This window comes from Stegodyphus dumicola, chromosome 1 (genome assembly GCF_044657685.1).
Source record: "Stegodyphus dumicola isolate Sdum_Otavi_A_Nest chromosome 1, ASM4465768v1".
NCBI lineage: Eukaryota > Metazoa > Arthropoda > Arachnida > Araneae > Eresidae > Stegodyphus > Stegodyphus dumicola.
Genome location: NC_140768.1, coordinates 83,862,192 through 83,879,379, shown reverse-complemented (window position 1 = coordinate 83,879,379; position 17,188 = coordinate 83,862,192). Strand labels below are relative to the sequence as shown.

Sequence of the window (17,188 nt, the reverse complement as noted above, 5' to 3'; positions counted from 1 at the left end):
TAAATATTTCCTCACCTATCAATAAAATTCGTGGTTCGATTCTTAACGATTCTGTTTCTGACTTTAATTCATACCATATCCTGTCAGTGTTGTTTGAGTTATATCAGCCAAACTAAAAGTGCGTTAAGTTTCGCATCGAAGAATACAAATCATATGTCCGAAAAGGCGAAATTAAAAATCATTCTATAGGTAATCATAGTTGGAAATTTAAACATAATTTTCATTTTGGGTCTGCAAAAATTACCTAAAAAGCTGCAAAAAAATTTTGGAAGAAGAGGGTGAAAATTTACTTTTGGTATGAAATATGAGAAAACGAAAAAGAAGAGCAAGATAAACAGGGAGTTGAAAGAGAAAACAACTAGTTTAGCTTAGGTAGCCACTCCATCATTTCATTTCCTTGGCTACCTGTAGATGTCACACTCCAGCACAGAATATCTCTCTTGTTCAAAGGAAGCACAAAAAGTATTTCTTGGATACGGGGAACAAACAAACTGTAATAATGAGTACATGAAACAGAATTTTACTAAAGTTGAATCAATAAATATAGTCGGTCTTGTTTCAAGGTTATGACGGATTAGATGGCTGCTTGTACAGGAACAAACTCTGCTTGAAAACAATTAGTTACTTTGGTTCTATCTGATAATTCAACTAACAAGATGTTGTTGTCCTTAAAGATAGTAACCACAGAGTGTTAGTTACCTTCAGATTTTGTTTAAGTATCTATTTTGTTGGGATCATAAAGAGCATACCTTGTATGTCAAATCAAAATGCGCCGTATTACAGAACGGCGGAATGATTCATTGCGCATAAATTACAAAGACATATAATGATTCTAGAGGTCTGTTTTTAGAGTCCGATTGGGCAATAAATATTGTCTCTTATTGACTAGAGCATACCTTATATATATCAAATCACGATGTTGCTAAAATAGGTAGTCATAAATTAAAGCGAAATAAAAAAAATATTTGTTGTAGATAATAAATTTGATATGTTTTTTTTTTTTTTTTTTTTTTTTTTTTGCACAAAAAAAAAGAATCACAACAAATTTCTGGCGGATGAAATCCTACAAAATAAACAGAAATTTTAACTACTACTAAGAACTAAAAATTTCAAAATCGGAATAAAAATAGTATCTAACAGAAAATGTGAAAAAAATAATTAATCGGAAAATTGGTCAGTTAATTACGTTTTAAGTAGAAAATTTAATACTCAAAAAATTATTACTTTTAGCTATGATTAGGCTTGAAACAACAAAAAGAGAACCTATACCCTTAATACATATTTTCTGTATGCTAAAATATCTGCATATAACAGAAGATTTAGACAGAACATTTTAAGAAATTATTAAAATAACTTGTGAAATAATTTACTTACTACTTCGAAGCAAATGATACCAAAGTTCATCGATTTCTCTTAGAATATCGCACCAGTCGTCTTTACGCTTTGATGGATCTGTTCCAGAATTTTCTTCCTACGTTTAAATAATAAAAAAAAATATGTTTTTTATTTCTCCATAACCATTTGCACCAGTACTATTTCTGATTTAATGTAGGTAAATGTAATTTCGTTGTTTTGAATTTTAGCTGATATGTCTTTTCATTAAGAGAGATGAATGATGTTGTCTCACTTTCGCAAAAATAAATTACTGTATTAATTTACTGGGTATAATTTCCTTAAATAAATAAAAAATGAAAAACCATGGTCATCTACTAAAGACTGCAGAGGGAAAAGGAATAAGCAAGTTAATGAAGTAAAGAATATCCGAACAGTTTTCAAATACTGAAAATTGTTTTTTAACGCCTTTCATGCGCATTATTTTTTTTAAAGCTAAATGACAAAATTTTGTTCATTTATAAATTAAAATGAGAAACGGAAGCGTACGTTGTTATTAATTATTGATGCACGAGAGTTTTTACTTATCTTCCAGAGAAGAATTGCCGTCGATGACTTAAGCTGGCTAAGAAAGGTTCTGCTGAAACAATTATGATAGGGATTTGATTACCATCTTGACAGTTTTCAGGTAACTAAAGTAAAACATAAAAAAAATGCGATTCTTGTTATTGTAAGTAAAGCAAATATTTTAAAAGTTATTTCTTTCATAGTTCCTTATACCATTTAACAATAATTATTATTTTAAAAATCATTGACCAGATAACAAAATACTACATTACTAGCACTCAATAGTAGATGAATTGCAACATTCAGAATTTTATTTCTTTATTTATTATTGTTATTATTATTTTGCTGGAAAATAAAATCAAACGGTGATGATGAAATTTATAGAAATGTACAATTGTAATTCTTTTCAAACTTTTTTAAATTTTAATCAACCAATAATATTTTGATAGTTGTTTATTTATACCATTTGACGTTAAAAAAGTGCAGAAACAAAAGCAGAGATTAAAACTGAATTTTGTTTTGAGTTGTGTTTTTATTTTACTTAGCTGTAAATATTAAGTTTTGTAAGTTGACAGCAATATATTTTTACTTATGAAAAAAGTAAAATATTTGTATGATTTTTATGTACTCCTAATTAAAAAACATTATTAATAAACATTTTTTCGGAGTGTTAGAATGAAATATGAGGAATTTGGATCCCAATACCATAATATTCCTACTTATTTTAGAATTTTTTCTTTATATTAACAGAATTATACGTTAGATCGTACGTAATTCGCTATAAAACTCGAAGAACTATCTTTCACGGTATTGACTGCGACATCTCCATCGAAAATGGTTAAGCACTTTTGCAGCCTTTTTTATCAGAAATATGCGGGTGGAAGCAAATATGGCGCAGATTATATATATATATACATAAAAAGATCTAGAATTCTCATTTTAAAGGACGAGAAGAGTTCAGAAGGGCAGAGAGGTAAAGGAAAGAAAATTCTAACGTATTTTATAAACTCATATGCTCATTCCAAAAGTATACAGCCATTAATCCTATTTATGTGAGATATTTTAGAACGGTATATAACGCCTGTGCTTAACAATATGCTGAATGCATACCTCACAAGCAAAATATAGAGATTAATTAATTAATTAGCTTCGTGTTATTTCCTTATCTAAAAAAGTTCGCCTTTTCTGCAAAGAATTCTCAGCTTTAAGCATGACGATTTCATACTAAGTATTTTCTCTTGCAAAATATCCAAGAAATAATTCTATCTTTTCATCTTTGATTTTGATTGACATCAAATAAAATTATGGTAAATTTGCTCCAGTTTGTTTCATACACTCCTACAAATATAAGTTCAACATCAGCTTAATGAAAATTCTACAGACAGCGTAGTATTTGTGACCATTACACATTGTTTCTCTAGTGGCGCCATCTTTAATTTGTTGTAAGAACCAATTGCTGATGAAGCGGCTCCGTATCGGGTCTTCTATGGTCGTTGCATGACGTCGCGAGCAATTAAATTAAAAGTGCCGTTGCAGTTTAGCCATTGAGGAAGCAATATCTTTCGTGGCGATCGAAGTCATTGCAATAATTTACTTTTCAAATGAGCTTTATTCTGTATTTTTAAGCTTACTGTAATATTATATATTCAAATTAAAAAGAAAAATTTGAATTTAGGATGTCATTAAAACCTTATGTGATTTGTTAACGAAGAATTGCCATCGATTACTTAAGCTGGCTAACAAAGGTTCTGCTGAAACAATTATGATATGTCAAGTTGAATATGAAAACTGTCAAGACGGTACTTTGATTACCGTCTTGACAGTTTTCATATAACTAAAGTAAAACATATGTATTTTAAAGTTTAGGAGGTTTTTCTTTCATTCTATGCATTTCTTGTTATTCTGCTTTCTTGAATTTCAAATTAATGCCATATGATATCAGATCAGTATGTTTGCATTCACGCCAGATATCAAGTTTAAAAAAACGTTACGTAATCAAAATGATATTGAAAATTTGAGTGTTTTATAAAGAGAAGCGGGACGAATCACGGAAAGTTATCAGTCTAAGACCAATAAAAGGACGTATCACCTTCTCCTTTTCCATTAGAAATCCCAGTTGAAAGGCACTGGCCAGTTCAGCGTAACAAGCCTGGAGATCTCTTGAAGTCTTCAGGTACTTGTTCATGATGTATTTGGCAATCGTTTTATGGCTCCAGTGGAGATATGGCCTTCGATCAACATAATATTCTTTCAGAAGTGCTCCTGTAAGTGTATATAAAGGATCAAAGCTTGATTTAAGGACTTAATAGAGCTAAAATATTTGCTATAGAAAATAAATTTTATGAAGCGCACGATAAGTTTAAAATTCAGAGTAATATATTCAGTCAAAACTCGACACGATCGATTTGCCACTAACTGCATAAATTGTCAATAATTTATTAATAAATTAAAACAATTAATTATAAATCGAGTACTATTATACTGCTCGAGATCGAAAGAGTGTAGATTTTTCGAAACACTTTGCATGAGGAATTAATAAAATAAATAAAATAACGAAATCATTATCTAGAGAAAATAATCTCGAAATTTAAAAATTGTGCCCAAGCTATATTAATTTAAATATATCATTAACAACCCATATTCCACTGACATTACAATTTAAGATTCATAAACTGTACTATTGTGGAAAAATAGCATTCATCTTTCTATACGCCCCTAATTAGCAAATTAACATATTAAAGTCGCAATAAATATACAAATAAAGCTTTATTCTAAACACCTGAAATATTTACTCTAAAAAATTCAGATTTAAAAAGTCAGCTCTACAAGCTAGGAGCTGCTGAAGGGTATTTACAACAGCAGACTTCAATAATCTGGAATCTGAAACAAACTTACGAGATGCTGAAGGATAACACACCGAGGGTCTGGTTGTAAATGAACTCATGTAACCTCTTCAAATACAGTCACTTATTGCCTTAGTTTTTCATACTGTTCGTTGTTGTTCATAGAGGGGAACAATCCTCTCCAACACGCTAAATAGCAGTTCAGAATAGTCTATAACACGTCGGAAACGTCAGGACAATTGCAGAACGCCAGGATAATCGCACATCATCAGTATAAAGCAAGAACCTTTATCACTTAAATGTCTATAAAACAAGAACATTTCATCAATGTAGGGCAGAAACCTTCATTTTAAGCGTCTGTAAAACTGAAACATTTCATTATGTAGTATAAGAGCCTTTACAACTCAGTCATTTCTTAAACGTCTGTAAAACTGGAACATTTCATCAATGTACGGCAGGAACATTTATCGCTGAGTCATTTCTTAATACACATAATTTCTTAATTTACAGATGTAAAACTAGAACATTTCATCAGTGTTTAGCAGGAACTTTTATCACTTTGTCTTTTTCAAGTCATCTCCAGCATCATCCATCATTTCAAGTTCTTTCTCCGTCTCGAAAGAGGGATATTACACACCTTACTATTCGCTATTCCTTGCATTCTCTGTCTCTTTTCTTCCCCCTTCATTTTCGCTAAATTTCTTAGTCGTCGACAAAGGAAGTCCAGAACTAAACGCCGAAAAAAAAGCCTGTTTTTTCGACCAAATCTAAGTATCAATTAAAATTCCATCTTCTGACGCAAACACTTTCACTTGATTATCATTGGTCAATCACAATCTGCAGCAACCTTTCCTGGGCCAATTATAACCAAATACCTATCAAAATTAGGAATCGCCCCAAGGAAAGGCGAGTAGGGTACGTTTCTCATGTCGTTTGTAGTGGGAATTCTCCAAGATAATTTCACGTACCGACAAAACATCTCTCAAGAAAATAATACGTTTGTTTGCATTTAAGTCCAAAACCCATTTAAACAACAAATGGCGATCAAGACAAACTTTTTCTTTAAAAAGCTGCCACATCCATTTACCTCCTACAACAAAAGGCTTTTCAACAATTTCACATGTGAAAATTCTTCTTTCAAGCGCACGTTCTTTCCTTAGGAGGGGCCTAATCGCATCTCAAGAAGAATAGAAACATTCTCTCTGTCTCCGTAACATACACAGAAGCGAAACGATTCTCTATTTATAATTTAACTGCTTGACTTTCATTGGCGCCTGCATTTTACCGCTAACGCTCACCATTATTTTCTCGGTATTTTAGGTCAGAGAATCCAAAACATTTAGAAATAACGCTGAACTGATAACCTCTCCATAACTTTAGCAAAGATGGCCTTCATATATATCAGAGTATCTGAAGAATTCTGAAAAGCTACGAAACCTTACCAGTAAACTAAGAAACGTCTTTGAATTATCTTATTCTAAACAAATAGTAAATATTTTACATAAAGCAATACATCCCCAATACTAATAAAGAAAACTTTCACCACTTATGGCGACATAACTGAAAGAAACAATAAGCTAGTAGTCAAAGACTACATAATTCAGTTTAACGCGAAGTTGGCTGACGAAGCTAACCGGCGTAGATATTTAAATATCGGCAGCAAACAATGCAAGGCCGAGAAATTCAGGCTGTTAGAATTGGAACACAAGTAACGTACGTTCAAACAGGCATATACACGCCTTTTCTTATATTCTAAAAACTTCATCTTAAATACTCGAATCTAATTTGCATACTGGCAAGGAAACGGAAAGGAGAAAAGGCAGTAAATATCTAAAATATAAAAATAACTCGTTAATGAAAGCTAATAGTGAACCTTATAAGGTTAAACTTAAGGCAGGAAATACAGTTTCTTGACTAAATATTACTGGAAATATAATTTATGGATTTTGCATAGTTGTCAATTTAGATATAGCTTCAAAGTCAGAAGATAAAGAAAGTAATGGTTGTCATGTCATAGTGGTACATGCTTTCTCCAGTGCACATTTCAACGTAATTGAGCTTAAGTTGGACATAATGAACGAGAACTACTGCTACAATGCAGTAGTCATGAAATTATTTAATAAACTATGGAAAAGTTCTTTCGAAAAATATAAGTTAACTCAGTAGTTTTGGCTGGAATTCAGTAAATTCAATCGAATAAACTTTTAAAGGCATGGAACAACTCTACACTAGAAAAATGTTTTCTATAAGTTTCTAAAATTTAAAAGTAACATTTCCTTTAAGATTTCGAGTCATTAAATTTGACATTTATTTAAAATTTAAGTAAGCAATTTTTGAATTTCACATTCTGATGGCAGTGCTATAAACATTTCTAAAATTATGAAATATTTATATATAATAATATAAAAGACTTCTAATAATATCTAACTACCGAAGGATTATCTCTAGCAGGCACACAATATTCCATCAGTTTACACGCGATAGCATATTTCAGAGAACAATATGTTATGCTAGATAGGATAGTATAAAGCTGAAGAATAAAATATCATCAAGTTTAAATACACGCGATAGCATATTTCAGAGTACATATTTTAAAACCGCATGGAACAGTAATATCTGAAGGAAAATCAAATTAAAATTTTAAATTCGAAAACTAGACAACGAAGTTTTACATTTCATTGGGAAATATTAATAAAAATACAATAAACATTTGCAGCAGGCTCGAAATGAATTTTATCTTCTGATGAATTTCACTTTTCTTATTATTCCTTTCTTTTTGAACAATAGTGGGAGAAAAATGTCAATTCAATTAGGAATCAGTTAGCATAATCATTTTCTCATGAAGAAAAAGAGGAATCTTCATTTGTATCTCAGAAAGGCATTAGCAATGTGAGATAAAGTATAAAACAATCCTAAATAAGAACTGATATTTTATTTTATTACATAATATAAGTGATTTAAATAAATTTTAATTATACTGTTGCTACATTAAATAGACACATACAACTAATCACAAATTTAAACAGGACTTGCTGTACTGTACGGTACTATAATACAATAGAACCATGCTTAACCAAAACGGCAACGGGAATATTTATTATAATACATTTCAAATTGTTTTGATAATTAAATGTAACGTTTTAATCAACAGCAACTTACTCCTTTACGTTCTAGCCATATATCCCATTACCTTCCGAAAGCTATACGTAAGCTGTTTTGTTGAGAAAACTTAGTTTGGTAATACAAAGCATTCAGTTATAACACAGTTTATACGCTTTGCTGTATATCACATAATGTGAAGAAATCAGTGCTCTTTTGTCCCATAAATTCAAGGAAATGTCCTAATATCCGCAGCAAATTTCCATTTAATATTTGCCTCTGCGGCCGAAAGCAAAGCTTATTTTAAAGTTAGTTATAATAATAACTGTTTTTCAATGACTTCGCAATGAATAAAAAGATATATGTATTTTCTTTCAGTATTTCACCTAAATTTATTTTGGACATTAACACAATCGATAGAGAACATTGCTATTTGGTTTTGTAAATTTTCGCATTATCCAGAAAATAAATGGATTAAGCTTTTAATACGAAGTAACTGAATTTATTCGAATTTAGAGAAGACACCAATAAAGTTTTTAAAAGGAAATGAGAATATTTGTGAAAATAACATTATGAATGATTTAAGATCCAATGATTTGCGAACAAAGCGAAGAACCAAGAATCGAATCAATACAAAATATCATCTGAATATTCAATTTCTGAAAAAGCACTTTAGTTTGAACTGCAGCTGAAGAACGCAAATCGTCCACCGCAATAATTCAAAAAGAAAGCAAAATTGGATTTTTATTGCCTTTTATCTTCGAAACAGCGAATGAAAAACATTCTTTATTTTCGTTATTAAATTTCTAATATTGTTTCTTTTTGATGGCTTTGAATATTTTGATTTGTCTTGAACAATTTTTATTTTCTTTAGTAAAAGAAGGGACGCACATCTCAATTCCACTCTACTCTAGAAAGAAATGATTTTTTTTAAATATTAATATCCAAAGGACTACGTCTTTTCCTCTTTCGCTTAATCACTCTTCCGTTATAATGGACGATAAAATTTTTGTACAGTTTTCGCTGAAGGTTTTCTTATCATCCAGTTTCCTTATGAATTATTCAGTGTCTGGTGCTCTTTCTATAATACTTTGAGATAAATAGGAACTACAAAAGATGAATGAAAAATATGGAACAAGACAAAAAGGTTAACACGGAACTACTCAGAACATTGTATATATATTGAAGAAAAAAAATCTCCTTACCCTGAACTCTCAAAAGGTATTTCCTTGTAAAATGGAAAACAAATTACCCGCTCCTTATCATCAATAAATGCCAGCAAATTTTCAAACTCCCCGAGAAATGTTTTAATGAAGACTGATGTATCTTCGAAAAATGCAGTAAATTTTGACAAAATATGTACGCCTGCTCTTATCCAGTGGCTTCACTGCCTAAATTCTAGATAAGGATGATTTTTTATCTCAAATACTTTTCACAGTTATTAAATTTCCTCCCACTTTGAGTCAGAATTTCTAAAAATGTTGAAACAAATAAGCTGAAAGTACTTAAAACTCTTAGTGGTTTTTTTATTTATAGTACAACTTTAAGTATTTGTACTCCAGATAGCTTGAATACTAATTACTCAATTGCTTGTTGTTTCTAGGCCAAGCAAAATAAAGATCGTTGAGAGTCTATTTATGTGTTCTTAATTTTCGACTGATTCAACATACTTTCAAAGATCAATATTTCACATTTTAACAGAAAATAATAACGCTATACACAAACAATGTTTTGATAGTTGCATCAAGTTAATTTATGTAGGATAGTTAATAAATACGTTAAAATGCCTAGAGAAATAAAAATGCATGGAATTATTATGGAGGAACCAGTTTTACTTTTGAATAATATCCCCATTTACAATGGAATTATTTTCCAATCAATATACGAGGGTTTCAGTATCTTATGCATATGTGTTTTTATCGCAGCCATGTAAGAACTTCTTGTTCAAGTCTCTACGTGATATGCGAAAGGTGTGCCGCCAGTATCACCGAAGGGCCAAGCAGCCGAAAACCACTCGGAAACAAGGGGCTACACAGAATCTGCTGAAGAAGTTGCCACTCTAATTCCACAAGCTCTCATATGTATTTCACATATATTTTCATTCATGAAAGTCCAAACGCTCTCAAGATGAAAGAACGCTATGTGACTCAATTAACTCGGAAATCTGCATCCTGAATATGCAATATTATATAGCAGGCACATTCTGTTCTCACGTTTGGAAATAGTTTACAGCATTAAAAAAATATGATGTGTACACGACATGAATTCCTTGTATAGAATATTAAATTATACGCATTTTTTCCTGCATTTAATTTAAACCAATTTCCTCGAATTCCATTAGAGATATTATTCTCATTCAATTAATTCAAATCTCACTTCGCGACAAGGCAAAAATACATAAAATCTTAAAATATCTTTATTAAAAATTCAAAAATATAAAACATCAAATACAGTTAAAATAATTAAACACATTTTTTGCAGTTAAAATTAGAGTTTCTACGCAAGAACAAGCAATTTGGCCAGCGGGCAAGAAAGCAGATTTTTCGGTGCACAAAACTGAAAGTTTACTTTTGGTTCCACTCGGGAAAAATCACTGAAGATGCAGAAGCTGATTTAGTACACTATTCTGTTATGTTTCAAATTTAAACAAATATGGCTTCTATATGGTAAATAAATTAGGCTTAGCCGCACTTAAACAACTTTTAAATTGTTGACAATTTTACTAGTTGTAAAAATCCTTAACATAAAAGGCATAAAAATAAGGTAAAGCATAAAAATCCTTAACCGTAAGATAAGAACATCATAATTCCAGAATTTATATATATATATATTTGTCTATTAGTGTTTGTAAGAAAAATACAGAATATGTAAAATATTAAATTAGCGTAAGTTAATTTCCGTTCTCAATTCTAAAAATAGTAACCTCTATTTGCATTGCGTCATTTTGAGACTAATCCACGTCATATGACTCTTACATAATTCTGATCATGTAAATGGAACTAAAACAACCAATAATAATTTTACAGCAATATTAACTATCCAATCAGAATTAATAAAATTAATTGAGAACCAAAACTAACTCAGTCTAAATTAAAATGTCACCCTGAACATAAGGCACTTGCTTTCTACGAACTTATTGCAAATGCAAATTTATCTAACATGCACACCTTTTGGAATAGGCACATTTAATGTCCCAACTTGATTGTGACTACAACATGTTTGCTGAAATAAAAAAAAGTTGAATTAAATCTACCCCGACTGCCAAATTCTTATTCATTGTGGATTCGATTTTCAACATCTCAGAGTCGTTTAAATTCCTACTGTTCATTGCTTCTAAGTTTGTTTCTGTTACATATATGTATGTAATGATTTCAAAATGCGTAGATGAAGGCACTGGAACTTTAACAGTTTTCAATATTGCGTGGATGACGGAGAAGACCGTAGTGGCTTGAAGGTGGCAGAATGGAAAGCCTGATGACGCAATTTAGCACAACGTGTCTTGAAAAATTACAATCTTTATTTCCATGCATATCAAATCATCCTTTTTCAGACAACACGATGTTTCCTTATTATATTTGATGCATTTTGAATTAGAACGTCATCTTACGTAAGTAAGCAGCAGAAGCATGGTTTAAAAGCGTCTTGCCAGCAGGAGAGCTATGCGGAAAAAGGGGAGAGTAAGTATCATAGAACTTCAGAGGAAGAAGGGTGGGAGTCGAAAAAGTTTCAGTTCAGAGTTCTGGTTTACAATAAATTTGATTGGACAAGAGGCATCTGCATTAAAATGTTACGTAAGATAGAAAAATCTGGAGCCTGTGAGAAGAGATGAATTTAGGGGCAGATTACCAAATTTAGAATGTTAATTTTGAGGTCGCCAATTATTTTTTTGAAACAGCAATCATATTTTGTTATATCTTACATATTCCCCCCTTCAAAAGAAGGCTGGGTGAACAGGGTGGAAGAAAAAGCATTAAAGCAGCAAAATGCGAAAAATACAATTTTGAAAATACAAAACATATTAACTTTTAAACAAAAAATTATTGTCATAAAATTCTGACCGATATTTTGACTTAATTTTGAAATTTCACTGAAAGTCATAAAATTTTGAATTGAATTATTAATTTAACACTGTATTCTTTTAAAACAATTGCATATTTTAGAGTCCTGAAATAAGAATGTCCAATGCAATTTTGTAAAGTTCTTGATAGTTCAAATTCACGATAAAAGTTCAAATTTTTCACAAAATAAATGTTCAAATAAAAGTCTTTCCAATTTTTGTTGATGAAAATATTTCTATTATAATACAAATTAAGATGCCAATTTTCATGTTATTTAATTACGTTTTTTTAGGTAAGGTATTTTAAAATATAAAAATTTTGTAATACATCATTCATAAACACAACACATTTCAAATTTTTCACTATTATTAAGACATTTAAAATTTATTTATTCTTTACAAAACTTGAAGACTCCACAACTTTCTCTAAATACTAGCCTTTCCATCATATTGGTTTATCAGTTGAGTAAACTGGTGTTTTTTCCTCACCAGTGGCCAAACGATTTGCCAATTAGCAGTTACTATAGAAAAGGCCTCCGTTCCTTCGATAGAGGCAACTGGCCTTTTCCGAACTGCTGTCATTCCATTATAAAAATTAAACACATTCTATATTTATGAAAAAAATACTTAGATTTAATAAAAATGGTATTTTTTCATAAGGTGAGAGCCTTCAACATTTATCTTGAAAACATTAAAGAAATTCCTAGAATTTAAAATTTTCAAACAATAATATCATTCTTAAAATATAGTAAAAATTAAAAATATATAAATTCAAAGAAATTTAAACAATAGTACAAAAGTCTTATTCATATTAGGAACCTTCCCTAAGTAAAACCTTCAAATTCTTTACCTAATTTTTACCAAATTCAATAATTTTTCTTTTCCAGTTCAGAAATACAAAACTACATTTTAAATAAATCATAAAATTTTTAAATTATTAACTTTGGCCTTAAAATGATTTAAGCAAACTATTACCATTAATAAATGATAAAACAATGCAGTTACTTATAAATGCAAAATTACTTATAATGCAAAGTCATTCAAAAACACAATTTACTCCATTTGGAACTTAATACCTCTTCACTATCATATTTGATGACGTTTGATAATATAGCATTCTTAGAATATGAAGAATTTTCGATTGCCAAATTCTTATACATTGTTGATTCGATTTTCAACATTTCTGAGCCGTTTAAATTCCTACTGTTCAATGCTTCTAAGTTTGTTTCTATTACATAGTATATATATATATATATATATGCATACATTTTGTTTTGGCCGATTGCAACCAAAAAAGGTGATGGACAACTACATGTTATACCAGTCCTACATACAAAATTTCAATGTCAGAGGCTGCTCGTTTTTTTAGTTATGCGAGATACATAAATACGTACGTACAGGAGTCACAAAAAATCTCTTCTGAATCCGTTTTAAATCCTTTCTGCAACCATTTTTTTTGGGTAAAAGGGTCCTTTATTCTGTTCTTACGTACAGATGTCAAGCATAAACAACGTTAAATTGCATTTGATAGGGTCAAAATGTTTTCGTTGAAATATGATATTTTCGTTGAAATATGATACTTGAAAAATTTCGTGATTACAATACATCCTTTACTTCGTACAAGGACGTAAAAATGGAAAGGAAAAACAACAGTCCACTGCTCTTTAAATGTACTCCCTGACTGTTAAATTTGCGGCATTATGAAAGAAGTACACAAGAAACATGAACTTTTCTTGAAAGGTAGAAATGCCCAGAAATCGGCAGAAGTAATGACACTTCGAAGCAAAATAAATAGAAAGAATAAAATAAAATAACGATTTCTCATTTGGCAATCGTATATACTCACTACCCTTTCGTACTGATGGTCGTATTATGTGAATTGTAAGAGGAAACTTATATCAAAGCGCTTCAGAATTCGCTCGCTGGAGAATCATAGCCTACTGGGACTTTTAACTATCGCAAATGCAACAACTGCTAGCGTTGGTCTTCATCTAGTCACTGTCATAAAAATTCACAGTCGACCTTGTCCAGGAAAACCACTCACAGTGACTTGCAGTATGTCAATCACTCATACTCATTACAGTCTGAGACGACGTGCGTTTTGACCGTATGACTGTTAGAGATATCAAATAAAACGTATTTACGTGCTTCGACTAACAAAAGCCACTACAGACTACGGGGACCGGGTTCCAACTGAGCATCCTCGATAACAGGCACTTGGTGCCCAATCCAGTCGTAAATCACCTTGAAGTTGATAATACAAATCCCTTCACCAAACCACGTGCCTCTATTGCTGGGTTAAGGAATTTTAAACAGCTGAACCCTGCGCTGAACTTAACAAAACGCTAAACTGCCGGCGACCAGAGATCACGATGGTGTGCGCTATTAGTCTGGAGATCTGACTGGTCGTCAAAATTTGCTACCCACCAGCATAACGCAGGCTGCCCTCCCAACAGAGCAGGTCGTATGCCAACCACCTCAACTGGACCAATCACATTCGCATTGTTTCCTAGAAGGGACAGTGAAACCTTCAGGTTCGTGATTTTGTTCCGTAGTGCAGAGTTTGCCAGAGTATAAATCTCTTCCAGTATAGTAAACGACTGGCGTGGAAAGCTGTTAAGGATAATAAAACTCCGTCACGTATCCTGAATCAGGAAACTGAACGTGTTGGATAGCATTAAGTATCCACACGTACGGTGCGACGACATCCGCAGCAAATGGATTATGGGCAAAGTGACCATTTTTTCGGCTTCTCTGGAAGCTACAGTACAAAAATCAGCGCCTAAAGTAGTTTGTTCGATACCATAGGTATGTTCCTCTTGTTCAAAACAACATGATGGTCGTATCCATGTGTGGAAAACCCGACAAGAACGAACCTTAGAAGCCTGCAATTTTTATCATCATGTTGGCCCAGCAACTCGAATAATAGTATGGTATGCCATTCATAACATATCTGTTCACATATCTGTTCTAATCTACATGTCGGGTACTTTGATCAGCTGTTGTTACTGAGGTTTTAATGCTCGTGGCTTTGTGTATATATCTGAGGCCTTTGTCATCCCATCATTCAATGCTCGTACCTTCCATCCACAGTATTTTTGACTCCATGCGAAGGTGTATAGCAGCTACTTGTTTACTCCAAAGGCGGCTTGTCGGGATACTGATTTCTGCATATTGTTTATTTCATAATTATGCGAAACTGTAATCATTTATTTTTTTGTGTACATTTCACATGGGAATCGAACGTTTTATATTTTATAACGAGAATAAACGTTTGCTATATGTAAAGAGAGGAACCGGTGGACCGTATAAAAAGTTAGATTTAAGAATTTTTCCAAGACTGACTTTTCAAAATTTAATAATATCAAAACATGGATATTTAAGTCTTTTAAAACAATTTTGCAATTGGAAATATTGGACGTATATGTCTGTGACTAACAATAGAAAAATAAAGACTGACTTTGCGGGCAAGATGTATAATGTTAGAAGGAACGTATGTAGAAGGTTAAACGCAGAATAAGTTGGTTCTTCAAATGTCGTCTCGTTATAAATTCAATCTTAACACTTTGTGGACGCACTGTATAGGTTATGAGTTTTGTTTTATGCCAATGAAAAGAAAGGTGTTTACTTAATTTCAGTTCACTAAACATGAAATTAAAATTTCATGAATATTTATGAAAATATAAATTAATTTTATAGTTTTATTTAATTGAAATAAATTCCCGAGATTAGGCATATAAAAGGAATTTCCCTATTTAATTCGGCTGGAGGAAATTTCTCTATTTTCTTGATATAAAACTCAGTTATCCTGGTTTTTCGTCGATCTGGAGTGTTTGTTAATCAATCCAATCTGAAATTAGGTTAGATTAAACTCATAAAGGCAAAGCACACGTGATTTATCTACCTAAGGGAAGGAATGAAAACTTTCATGAAAGTAAACAGAAGCTGGCTCTATATTTACGTTAGGTTATAAAGAAAATCGCGAAACGCCTATGCAGCCAGCCCATTCGCCAGGATTTAAACCCAGTTCGAACTACCAGCCATCGTGACCTCGACCGCTGGTGAGCCTTTTTAATCCGGGTATTTCGAGTTTTAAGGAACTTAAACTGAAATATAAAAACATATTTGAGAATATAAAATTAAATATAATTCATACGCCATATTTACATTACATTAATATTCCTGAAATGAAGATTAGAAGTAATTTACTTTCCTTCAAATGTTTCATATACTTTAAGTATGAATTTAATTCGTTTAATAAATTACTCAGCCTTTGTACTTCCAATCATAGAATGTTTTAAAGGAAAAAAGCAAAATTTTATGAAAACATTTTCAATATTCTAGGATGGGCAGGATTTTGTAACTATAAAACTTAATATTTTATATGGTTTCAAGTCGATTAAAAAATCCTACTGATAAAAATTCGTCATACTTTAATTATATAATAAAACATATACAAACTTCCAAATACTTAATTTTAGTTAAGGCATTAAAAAGTAAAAATAACTTTTCTACCTATCACAATAGTCCTGGTCGTGTGTAATGAGATACATTCCGCAAGAGAAGAGGAAGATTGACCTTGCTTGTTTGCATTAGCTGTACATAAGTCACGTGATCTCTGAGGTCATCTGCATTGTTTGTTTATAAAAGGTATACATCAGTCAGGTATACAGGTATCATAGTCACGTGATCAATGAGGTCATCGGAATGCATCTCATTAGAAACAAAATCTGGAGACTTCTAACAGTAATGGATTTTAAAATTAAAATTGCCAAATGGAAGTTTTAAGTGAATTAAGCACTATAGCCATTTTTCATTTCTCTTATGTCATTTTTATGCTATTATTTCTATTGCTCCTTCAAATTATGTTAATGTTCAATTATGCAATAGAATTCATATATGAACGCGGTATAATTTTGTTTTTGGGTACATACAACCATGAATATTACAGTAGATGAGAAATATATTTTGCTCTTTTGCGCATTTATTTAGTTCTGTATTGCTTGAAATGCTTGAAATATATTTTGTTTTGAGACTTTTAAACTATTAAACGCAGAAAAGCTTAAGATTATTAAACGAAGAAAACGGAAGTTGAAAGAAAATTTCTTGTATCGAATGTAGCATCGAAATAATTTTTATCAAAGTTTGCCGATTTATCCGATGCCGTAGTTAATGCCATAGTAGATGCCGTTTAATTTAAATTTATGTTTATTTCAGAAAACAGATCTCATCACCATTTAAAATCACGAGGCTGCCAACTATTTAGGATATCTTTTAATATAAAAATTCC

At 31.4% G+C, this 17,188-nt stretch overlaps 1 protein-coding gene across 1 annotated transcript in view; it reads right to left on the bottom strand.

Annotated features, from left to right (window-relative positions):
- LOC118183131 (protein qui-1-like) overlaps positions 1 to 17,188 on the bottom strand; it is a 524,850-nt gene that overhangs the window by 46,828 nt on the left and 460,834 nt on the right. The window contains exons 14-15 of the mRNA XM_085817074.1: positions 3,989 to 4,161; positions 1,375 to 1,471 (exon numbers count right to left, since the gene is read on the bottom strand). Of these exons, the coding sequence (XP_085673200.1) occupies positions 1,375 to 1,471; positions 3,989 to 4,161 (270 nt within the window). The remainder of the gene's footprint in view (positions 1 to 1,374; positions 1,472 to 3,988; positions 4,162 to 17,188) is intronic.